The sequence below is a fragment of the Erythranthe guttata genome, chromosome 8 (genome assembly GCF_056151865.1).
Source record: "Erythranthe guttata isolate IM_541 chromosome 8, IM_541, whole genome shotgun sequence".
NCBI classification, from domain to species: Eukaryota; Viridiplantae; Streptophyta; class Magnoliopsida; order Lamiales; family Phrymaceae; genus Erythranthe; species Erythranthe guttata.
Window position 1 is genome coordinate 14,672,806 of NC_142540.1, and position 12,241 is coordinate 14,685,046.

Sequence of the window (12,241 nt, forward strand, 5' to 3'; positions counted from 1 at the left end):
CTATATAACTATAGATGACTACATATGACTAAATACGAAAAACAATGCATCAACCTCCCTGAAGAAGCATTCTTCTCCGTTTTTGTTGTGGGCCCCACTTTGCTACCCTGTTCTTGAGAAGGTGGTGTAAAGAAAATACAAAAGATGAAAAGAGTGAAATTATTTTCCAATATTATTAGAAAAAAATTAAAGGAGATAATTACAGCAATGACTACTACGTCCACATAATCTCAAACCCTGATGCTACCAACCCCGTTTTAGCATCTTCAATGAAGGCATGAACTTCGATTTCTCTTTCAATTCGCCCATTACACACTCTTATTCTCAAATTCAAACCCTAGATCCTCAGTTTTTGCTCCGACGGAGAGGAAAGTGGTGTTTTTGGCTATGTCTTCATATTAGCGGCGGCTACTGTTTCCTCTTCCCTGACTTTAGCTTCGCATATAGAGGCGGCGGTTTGAAGCAGTTGGCGGTGGCTGAGCTCGACAAGGAGGTGCGGCAGAAAGGGAAGCGGCGCTTGGAGGGTGGAGGGGGAGCGAAGGTGGGCGGCGGAAGACTATGGGTAGAAAGAGAAGAAAACCGAGATTTGACAGAGAGAGAAACGAATAAACAAGATTTGGGAGAAAGACGGTTGTGTATAGAAAAATATAGTTCCACTAGGATTTATACTTAAATGCTATGATTGAGGGTAAAATAGTCACATCACAATCCTCAGGGATCTCCCAAATTAAAATCAGAATTTGGTTTTTAAATAAAACGGAAAAACTCATAGGACCTCCTCATATATATTTTCAAAACTAGGATTTTACACATTTGGCCTCTCTATAAAATACTACAAACCAAACACATATTCAACTAGTTGGTTTATTACACATTAATTTATCATTCCATCCAAGACATAATTTTGAAAGAATAACTATAACACTTATGCCACTGAAAAAATCAATAGAAATTGGCTCAAAATCCAGTCTCCCAAAAGTACTATATACAACAATTGTAACAACTCAGATCAATGAAAGAAGTTAAATGTGCATATATTTCCAAAGAAGAAAAACAAAATGATGAAATAATAAACCATTTGTATTCAAAAGCTATCCTCATCCACAAACCCTAACTTCCCTTCCCCAATTAAACTTCTGGCTACACTCGAATATCTATATATATTACAATTAATTAACCAAGAAAAAATTTGCCACGTACAACAGGCTAATGCACAATCAAAAGAAAAAAAAAATATGAATAGCCTAAAAGATGCTATAATACAAAACAAAGTGAAAACAAAAAATCAAATCATAGCTAGCAAAATCTGAGACCAAATGGGGAATGTAGCGAAAACGATGAATACGATGACGAGCATAACGGCAATATAAGTCCACTTCCTCGAACCCTTTTGGTACTCCCTGGCTTCTTGTAGCTGCTCGGTCCCCCGCCGCACGAACGAGCTAGCATGCGCCACGTGGCTCTCTATATCGTTGAGCTGCTGCCCCTGCGCCTCGACCAATGCCGCCATGTCTAAGAATATCTGGTGTAGTTCAAGAAGGTTCTTCTCTATCTCCTTCACCGAGTCGTGCCTTTCTTGAATCTCGGATATCGCGTCCAATATCTGGCCCCTACCTTGCTCCTGTATCGCCTTCTGCAAAAAGCTCTCGCTCTCACCGCTTGATATCATGTTCTCTATCAACTCGTCGTCGGCTTTTTCTCCGGTGACTGTGAAGTACCGCCTCCCGACGGTCTCTTTGTACTCCTCGTTCATCCGGGCCCGCAGGCCTTGGAAGTCGTCCATTATGTCCTTGAGCTTTTTCCCGAGGCCGCTCACTACGGAGGTGCGGGTCCGGTCCGCTGACGAACCGGGCCCGCACCCTGGGACGCGGCGGTGGCTTGCGTTCGACTTCTCGAGAGCCTCCAACTTGTTCTTTACGACTTTTACGCGTTTGAGGACCTGCATGTGCATGGCGACGGAAACTTAGGTCAAAATTGCTCGATACTTTGAGAATGAGGTTAAGAACTTCGTTCGAGCTTCACTCGATTTCAATTGTTGAATAAATCGGATTTTTTATTAAAATGTGAAGATTCGTTCGAGCTTGACTCGACCGGAACAAAATGATAAAATATCCGCAAACTCGATTCATGTTCGGATCGGTAAATGAAACTAAACACGAATAAAAAATTCACACAAGTTAGAAAAATCATGATTTCGGCTCGACTCGATTCGTTTACACTCCTAGCTACCTGATTAACGTCAGCGTCCATTCGGGCCCGGAGTTCTTTCATTGTTTTTGCGTTATGGACGGTTTTGCTCTCCTCGTTTGATTCTTGGAGCCGTTTGTAAAGCATCTCAACATCGAGCATGTCTTTCTTGACGCTCTCAACGTCGTCGAAAAATTTATCGAGGTTGACACCCTCGGTTCGGCCCGCGGCCCCACCGATTTCGATGTCCTCCATTGGGCCTTGGGTCTTTACATCTTGGTATTTTTTGAAAGAGTGTGAAAATAAATCATTCATCTTTACCGGTTTTTTATTTTTTATTTATTTTTTTAAATCAAAAAATGGGGTTGTTCCGGCGACGCGGCTCCGGCAGGGAGGGTGGGAACGAGATAGGTTGAATTTATTGCTTGTCCCAACGGCTTTTCTTTCTCTCTCCGGTCGGTGGTGATGGTGGCGGTGGTGGTGGCAGTTGCATGGCCTGTTGGAGGGAGAAGAAAAGGTGAGAAAAGCCAAATTTTCAATAAGAAATAGAGTTTGATTCATTTGTTTAGTAAAAGAAGGGGAGACTAATATTAGAGGTATTTAGACACTATTAATGGTCAGCCAAAACTATCCTATGGATTATCTATAATATAGGAGCAAATATTGGTTGGTTCTCTTTTCTTTTCTTTTTCCTTCATTTGTTGACTTGTCAGTTATTATGATATAGTGATATGACCATTTTCATATATTTTAGCAAAAATCACTTGCGTGGAAATTGGAATGACATTTTTGAATTCCGTCAATTTCGATCTGAAAATATTCGAATTTGGAATAGTAATTTTCATTTTGAATTTCCGATTCTTCCTAAATTATTTGGAACGGAAATGAAATGGTATATAAAATTTTTTGTTCCTTATCTATTATTCTACTATATTTTTTTTTACATGCCTTTTTTTTTTTTGAAGGTATTATAGTGAAAAATGACTTTTGGAGGGACACGATAGATTGGCTCCTCATATGGATGGGGAAGTTTCATCCGAAAGAATTAAATGTTTTAGAAGATTTTTTCAATGTAAAGAGAAGCGCACGAATGCAATTGATGAATTTGCTAATTTCTCTCTCAAGACTAGGTCCATCTAGAGATCCGGATTGTGAGTAGATATGATATTGAGCCTAGGAAATGATGAGCATGTTATGGTTCGGGTGCTCCTTTACTTCAAAAGTTGGCTTTCAATGTGCTTGGACAACCAAGTTCTTCATCTTGTTTCGAGAGGAATTGGAGTACTTATTCCTTCATCCATTTAGAAGGAATAAGTTAAATCATAAACGTGCGGAGAATTTGGTCGTCATTTATACCAATCTTCATCTTTTGTATAGAAGTAGCGCTCAGTACTATGATGAGAAGACAAAAATGTGGAATGTGGGTGGAGATGATTTTGACAATATAGAAGATGCAGGAGTTCTTGATATTGCTCAACTTTCACTGGATGAACTCGAATTGAAAGATGTAAGTTTTGCCGAAGATGTGAAGATTGGGAATGTGATGGAAGATGCTTATTGAATTTTATTATTGATACACCTAAATGGGCCACTTTTGGCCATTTAGATTATAAAATAATGTGTGCCGAAATACTAGGGTCCAAGGCCCGCCAGATAAATAAATCAAGCTCATTCTCTTATTTGGGCCCCAATAAGCCCACTAATTATGCTCATATTAATAAAATACCTAATTAGAGTCATAATTAAAGAGAAACTAGGTTACTGCTCTAATTAGGAGTCCTCTATTAATTAAGTATAAATAGCACCTCAACCTGAGGAAAAAGGCAATGTTTTGAAAACCGGACCGGACATCGAACCGGACAAGTAACTGGGTCATGGTTGGACCATTTCAAGCGGGGTCCAACCGGGTTTTTTACTTTTTTTTTAATCTAATTATTTTATTAATTTAATACCTAAAATATAATATTTTTTTATATTTTTTTCCCACTTTAGTGAATCATCCGAGCTTAGTCAATATTTTTTAAGAAAATAAAATAAAATAAATCAATCATTTTATCCTCTATCCTCTCTCTCTCTCATCTCCCCTCTCTCTTTCTTCTCTCTACCTCTTTCTTTCCTCTCTCTGCTACTTTCTAGTCTATTTTCACAGAGCCTCACATCCCATTATCTAATTCTTCCTTTCTTCTTTTCTTCTTTTTTCTTTTCTTCTTCCTTCATTCTTCTCCGGTATATTTTTTCTTCTATATATGGCAACCACCACCTTCGATTGGGTCACATTCGACCCAGATCTGTCAGATCCGTTCACCCCCAACCATCTCCGACAAGATTCAGTCACTTAAGACTACCATCTATGCAGATCCGGCCATTTCGAGCTAAAACCCGGTTCTCGGACTGGTTTCCGGGTTTCCCAATTCTTACCGGTCGAACCGGGTTTTTGATAATTGACCCGGGTTTTTGAACTTTTTGGGTTTTTACATGTAACCGGACCGGACACGGCGGCGGTTCGCGGTTGAACCGGTCGGACCGGCCGGTCCGGTCCGGGTTTCAAAACATTGGAAAAAGGTGTTGGGGTAGTAGACTAAAAGTCTCGCTTTTAGCTACATAAATTTATTATTGAATTAATAAAATAGTATATTATCATTTTAGGAGAATCTACACAAGGGTCTTCAATGCATTTAATTGATTGTTTGTCAATTAATTAAAAGCATAAGTCTAATATTCTAATAGTATTCGAATTGGTGTGTTACGGCGCACAGCAAGATCATTTCGAAAGTTCGTTTAGAATATAAAGATAAACATTCACAATCTAGATGGAAATGGACTAACCATTGGTAAAAGATTGTAGCACAATATTTAAGTGATTGGTCTTGATCACAGTAAACAGACAATAACTTTTGTAGTTATTGTTTTAACTTATTGTGCTAGCACACCCGGCATGTGTTGAACCGGACAAAGTGAAATAATTGTTTCATCACTGTTCATAAATGAAACTGTATTATTTCTAGTTGACAGTAAATTACTTTTACTCTCTTAATCTCTAGATTATTAACGTACACATTTAATTGATGGTCTCTACTTTGGTGTCACAATGGGAGATATTCCTATATTGAGTCAAATGGCCCCCGGTGCGTTGGGTAGAGACATTAAGAATTAATAGGTGGAAACTAATTATCGAAAGGAATCCACATCTCTGAAATATGGGATTGATAATAACCCTTGAGTAGCTTATAAGATTTGTTTATGTCAAGTCCTGGCCTGGTGGATTTCGTATCCGGCATACTCAAATAAGTTAAGCGGGTAAGACTCATGAAAAGAAATCATTTTTAATTTATTTAACAGTGAATAAATTATATGGTGGTTATAACATATCTTAATGTGGGGAGAATCTAAGTAATGATCGACCAGAGCTCGAATGTAATATTTGAGAATATAAACGGGAGTTCAATAATTATTTGGTAGTGGAAAATAAATAATTATTTAATGATTGATTAAATGAATCCTTTTAAGTGTTTTGATTTAATTAATTATTAGTTATCCGATTTATATTTTCTCCTTTAGTCCCTATTGTAGCTCAATGGATTTTCCAATTAATCGAGAAAATTAAGTTCAACCAATATTATATTGGAATTAATATAGCCGAAAATTAAGTCCCCATTGGACTGCAATTTTCGACTATATAAAGTTATAGAAGGATTGGGATTTGTTTTCATATAATCCTCTCTAAGTGTGACTCTAATTCCTTGTGCTATATATAATAGAGATTAGGTTGATAAGAAATAAGTTTTTTTTGTTTCACGCCTATTTCACATGAAGAGAAAATATTTTTTTCTTCTTTTCTCTCTAAGTTTCTCGATTATAGTTTTAGATTTCTTCAAGTACAAGTTCACTATTGTAGAAGAATTATTAATCCGGAATATACAATAGAAGACTATAGGTTAATAGAGCAAACATTTATTCCCAAATTTTCTGAGCAGTCCTGCGAAGTAATTCGCCATAAATCAACTGTTCATCCGATAGGCTCGAAAATTTATACAGTAGCTTCCTAACCCATAGTAATATAATATGCCCAAAGGGCTTCTCCATCAGATTAACCATCACGAAGATATTGGTGAAGGAAGAAGGCTGTAAATTTCTGGACAACAGTTTTTCGAGGATTGAAGCTTGGTGTGGATCCTCGTTCGTGCATCTGCTCGCGAAAACTATAAGTTGCTGGATTAAATTTATTCCGCTTTAAAAGAATCTAATCTGAGCATGTTAATAAAATTAAAACCGACTAATCTAGAACCTCTTGCGAATTTTCATTGACTCTTGGGCTTCACTTCCCAACAAAAGGTACGTTCTGAAAAAATTCCTCGAGTACTATTGATATCGTGTTCTCTACTATATTTTTTGTGCTAGCATCTGACTTGAGTGTCGGAGGGGTTTCCGCCGGATCAACCCCGACTTAGTTCACGTGCCTTGATTTTGTAGGTTGGGCGGTAAAGCGTCTCTCTCTGCGTGGTTGGATCATCTACTCGCGTGCTAGAAACCTACCATGTGTTCCCAACTAAATCCAACAAGGTGATCTATACATCATCAATTATGGTTTTTTTTTTTTTAATTAAGACTCGAATTAAGTATTTTTTTTGAAGCACTCGAATTAAGTATTTGAATGTTGAAATTTTTAAGCGTTATCTTTTGGATTTTGGATTTTGGATTTTGGATTTTGGATTGTTCAATGTTTGATTATTAGTTGATTAGTTAATTACTTGTTTGTTTGCTTTTTGAATGTTAAATTGTTAATTGTTCAATGTATAAAAAGAGTATACTAGTGTTGCCCACATTTGCTGCTTTATTTCCTGTGGGAATTCAGTCACATATTTGCTCATGTTGTTTATTCTTTCATGATTTGGTGTTTTACACCAAATCATGAAAGAATAAACAACATGAGCAAATATGTGACTGAATTCCCACAGAAAATAAAGCAGCAAATGTATACCTCTATATTTTTTAATATTTATAGATATACTCCTATATTTTTAATATTTACGTGTATCCACCATGGTGTTCGTATCTACGTATCATGATGTCCGCGTATCCGTGTCTGTGCTACATAGCGAAAAAGTACATGGAAAATCATAAACGATACATCAGAAAGAGAGGGTGAAAGAGGAGGAGCGGCAGAGTCAACGAGGAAAATTAAGGTTGGGGATGGCAGATGTCAGCTAGCTATTTAAGTGGGTGGATGAGTGATCAGGATTGTCCCATTTATAAGGACAAATGGCAAATAGGCCCATGACAAGGGCACTTAATTAAAAGAGGGACATCCAACTTTTTTATCTTTCAAATAAATCTAGGTCATTCAAACTTATTTGCAAATAAGGAAAATCCTTTTATATATACCAAAATTACCCTCAATTCATTGAAACCCAATTCAACTCCAATTTTATGATTTACACCCCAATTTAGCTCAATTTCATCAATTAACCAATTTTGACCCTAATTTCAATTTTGACCCGCCACCACCGGAGACCGGCGGTCTCCGGTCTCCGGCGTTGATTTTATTTTTTTTCTCCGGTAGGTCAACCGTCGTTGACCGCCGGGTCTCCGGCATTGACTTTTTTTTATATATAATTTTTTTTTCTTAAAAAAATATTTTAATTAATATTACTGTCTTGGCTACTAAATTACTGTCTCCAACAGTTACTTAACTTTCGGAGACAGCAATTTAACTGTTAATTGACTTTTTTTTTTCTTCAAAAATATTTTAATTAATATTACTATCTTAGCTGCTAAATTACTGTCTCCAGCAGTTATTTAACTTTCGGAGACAGTGATTTAACTATTAATTAATTTTTTTTTAAAATATTTTAATTAATATTACTGTATTCGTTGCTAAATTACTGTCTTCGGCATTTTTTTAACTGTCGGAGGCAGTAATTTAACTGTTAATTGATTTTTTTTTCTTAAAAAAATATTTGTAATTAATATTACTGTCTTGGTTGCTAAATTACTGTCTCTAGCAGTTATTTAACTGTCGGAGACAGTAATTTAACTGTTAATTGACTTTTTTTTTTGAAACTTTTTTTCTTAAAAAAGATTATTTTAATTAATATTACTGTATTGACAGCTAAATTACTGTCCCCAACAGTAATTTAACTGTCTCAAACAATAGTATTAATAATATCACAGTTCGGTAAAATAATATGCATAATATTACTGTCCCAAACAGTAATATTACTGTCTTAGACAGTAATTTAGTAGCCAAGACAGTAATATTAATTAAAATATTTTTTTCTAAGAAAAAAAATTTCTAAAAAAAGAAAAAAAAAAAGTCAACGCCGGAGACGGCGGTCAACGGTGGTTGACCGGCTGGAAAAAAAATTCTAAAAAAAAATATTCAAAAAAAAGTCAACGGCGGAATCTGGCCGAAAAAAAAAATGTTTTTCAAAAAATTATTATTTTGGGTGTTAGAGCATATATTTAATGTGATGTATTTGTTTAAATCCGGGGTCAATGTGTAATATTAAAAAAGTTAGAGCATAATGGATGTAATTGATAAGAATTATATTATGGAGGGTATTTTAGACTAAAGACATTGGGATGGGTTTATTTGAAAGACTATTTTTTTTTTCGTGGACCAATGTGCATTTAAGTCCCATGTGATGGGTCTATTTGCCATTCGCCCCATTTATAATGGACAGTTGTTACCCCCTTAATCGGTGATATCGGTAATGACTCGAGTGTGGCCGAGTCATGGCCAAGAAATGGTGCCAAGTGGGGATTGGCACAAGACAGCCACACAATCGGCCAATGAGTGGTCGAGTGTCGGGCAAGCATTTGGGGTGTTTGTCCGAGAATAGCAAGGATCGGTTTGATTCAAGTGGGAACGGTGATCGAAAGTACTAGTGGCTGGCACGGGCGTTGCTCGGCACCAAATGCGGACAAGCGTGGGCAGTAATCGGCATGTGGCCGATAACTTGGGCAAACGAACGTTCGAGGGAAATCGACCACAACTTGACAAGTGTGGGCAATTTGGCATGACTGATTGGCAAGTCAATGAAGGCAGCCCGATGTGCGGGCGTGCTAAAGACCGTGTGGGCAAAGAACTGGCAAGTAATTGGTAAAGGCAAGCAAAAGTGCGGAAAAGGCAAGGCAGATGGGCTGCCTAGCAACCGGCTGGGCTGTTTGGGCCGTTTGGTGCGCGCGCGCGCGTCCGGTCAAGTTGGGCCTCGAAAACCAACCTTGTGGGCGGTTTTGAGGGAAGTTGCGGAGCGGTTGAAGCCTGGAAAAGCATGGAAAACTGCCCCTTATTACTTGTAATAGTTAGCCAAGTGTCAAGCAAGTATGCTGCCAAGTGTCCTTAGGTAGTTTTATGTGAAAACTACATTTTCCTTGTATTTATTTGGCTATGAGAGCACAAATCCGACCCATCTAGCATTAGAGAGTTCAGATTGCAATTGTGGGCATTCTGAGTGAGGATTTTGTGTGTACACCTTAGTCTCCTTTGTATTCTTTGTGGGAAATTAATATAAAGGTTGGGCATTACCCGTAAACGTGCTTGTGTGTTTGTTTTCCGCTGCATACTCTTGTTATCGTTTACGTTGGCTTAAAAGACTTGTGTTTGTGTGTTTTGTGCGAAGAGAATCGAGAGGAAGACTGACTGATTTGGTGGGCAAATCAGGCCGCACGGGCGAAAATTTCTTGAGTAAAGAAACCCCTGTGACAGTTGGTATCAGAGCCCGGTTCAAGGGTTCTGATCGTGTTGATGTTCGGCATGGCTGACGATTCTGGATCTTCGACAAATCCAAATCCTACTCGTGTCATGATGCTAGAAATGGAATCAAGGCTGCAACGTCTTGAAGCCTTGGTTGGGCCACCCCTAGATCCAACGGATCCACCAATCTTGCAACGACATGCTGATGGGAAGCAAGAACTCGATCGCTTGGCAAGATCGTTGGATGATCTGCCCCAATTTGTGGAGGGAAAATTCATGTCCGTTGTCGAGGAGATGGGACTCCTCATTGATGCCGTTGAGACAAAGCTTGAGGGAATGCTTACGGATTTGATGGTGTTGAAAAGGGCTGTTCGAAATGAAGGATCAAGTTCTGAGGGCAGAACGTCGGGATCCAAAGTTCGTGTGCCGGAACCGGCTGCGTTTGATGGTGTGCGCAGTGCCAAAGAAGTCGAAAACTTCGTGTGGGATATGGAGAATTACTTCGAGGCATCCAAGGTTCCGGATCGCGAGAAAGTGACCATTACAAGTATGTATCTTGTGGGGGATGCAAAATTGTGGTGGCGTGCTCGTTTGTCAGACGATGCAAGTGCCAACCGAGTGAAGATCGAGACTTGGGAGGTGCTGAAACGGGAATTGAAAGAGCAATTCCTTCCTTGCAACGTGGGCTGGATTGCAAGGGAATCCCTTAGGCAATTGAAGCACAAGGGAACCGTGAGGGAGTATGTCAAGGATTTCAGTTCTCTGCTCCTTGACATATGTGATATGTCCGATGAAGATAAGCTGTTCAACTTCATGGCTGGATTGCAGCCATGGGCTCAAACCGAGTTGCGGAGACAAGGTGTGAAGGATCTACCAAGTGCCATCTCGGCAGCAGATCGACTTGTCGATTACAAGGTGATGGGGGCCGATGATTCCGATAAGGAAGGCTCAAAGAAGGATAAGTCCAAGGGAAAGAAGTTCGGTGGCAAGGGTGGCCGTAATTGGAAGCAGAAAGAGAGCGGTGATGGCGAAGGATCCTCGGTGCAAACCAAGACCGGAGGACAACCTGTCGTCAACAAGCAAAACCGTGGTTGTTTCCTATGTGATGGCAACCACCGGATGAGGGACTGTCCGAAGAGGAGCAAGTTGAATGCTTTGATGCGGGAGTCGGATAGTGAGGAAGATTCGGACGAGACGAGGCGTGCGAATCCGATTCAATTGTTGAGTGTTTTGGTCGTGGACAAGGCACCCAACGGCACCAAGGGCTTGATGTATGCCACGGTGCTGATCAATGGCAAAGAAGTGAATGCGATGGTTGATTCGGGAGCAACTCACAACTTCGTTGCCGAGAGAGAATTCAAGAAGCTGGGCCTGACTCTCTCAAAACATGCAAGTCAAGTTAAGGCTGTAAATTCAGAGGCGAGGCCGGTGAAAGGCAGAACCGATGTCGATCTAGTGATCGGTTCTTGGAAAGGGCAGTGCGGATTGACTGCCATACCACTAGATGATTTTGATGTGATATTGGGGCAAGAGTTCCTACTTGCTGCCAAGGCTGCGGTGATACCATTTCTCGGAGGGCTGACGATTATGGACGAAGAGTGTCCATGTTTCGTTGAATGCTCGTACGTGACGAAAGCAAAGGCGGGAAAGAAACCGGTGGCAATGTTGGCTGCGGTGCAATTGGAGGCAGAATCGAACGACGAGGAGTCATCGAGCCTAATTGCAGCCGTTCGAAACAAGACGGTGAATTCTTGGGCTGGTTTGCTTGTACGTGCATTGCCGAGAAATGAGACGAGGGCCGAAGGCAAGTTAAGGTATTCATTTGGGCTTATGAATGGGCATTGTGGCCTTACTTTTGTTCTAAGTTGCTGCCGTGTGTGGCATAATTTGCGGGTTCGAAATGTGGTATCTTCTGAATTTATGTGGCATGTTGGGTTTTTGTTGGGCTGGTTTCTGTTGTTGATGAAATGGAAGCCGTGTTCGGGTGATTTCCGTGGGTTGGTGATCTCCTTTCTCGATTGGTGTGTCAATCGAGATAAAATACTAGTTGTGCCAAGAACTAGTATTTTCACTTGTGGTTGGGTGCTGCCGTTTGAACCTGATCGGCGTTCATTTTTCCGAGGGCTGAAAGAATATGTGGGATGTTCGTGGGATCAGACTTGGGATATGGGATTCGATGTGGTGCTGGTGATCAAGCACAATCAAAGACGGTGGCAAGATAAGTGGAAACGAGGGAAAACTGAAGCCGATGGTTTCGGTTCGACGACGGCGTCGAACACCGTTGGTGGGGGAGGTCTGTTACCCCCTTAATCGGTGATATCGGTAATGACTCGAGTGTGGCCGAGTCATGGCCGAGAA

General features: G+C 39.8%; 1 protein-coding gene across 1 annotated transcript; it reads right to left on the bottom strand.

Annotated features, from left to right (window-relative positions):
- Nucleotides 1-1,013: 1,013 nt before the first annotated feature.
- On the bottom strand, nt 1,014-2,757 carry LOC105970574 (syntaxin-125). Its single transcript, XM_012995405.2, has 2 exons — nt 2,230-2,757; nt 1,014-1,939 (listed from the first exon to the last, which is right to left on the bottom strand). The coding sequence occupies exons 1-2, from the start codon at nt 2,500-2,502 to the stop codon at nt 1,286-1,288; spliced, it is 927 nt and encodes a 308-aa protein (XP_012850859.1). The 5' UTR covers nt 2,503-2,757; the 3' UTR covers nt 1,014-1,285.
- Between the last annotated feature and the right edge of the window lie 9,484 nt (nt 2,758-12,241).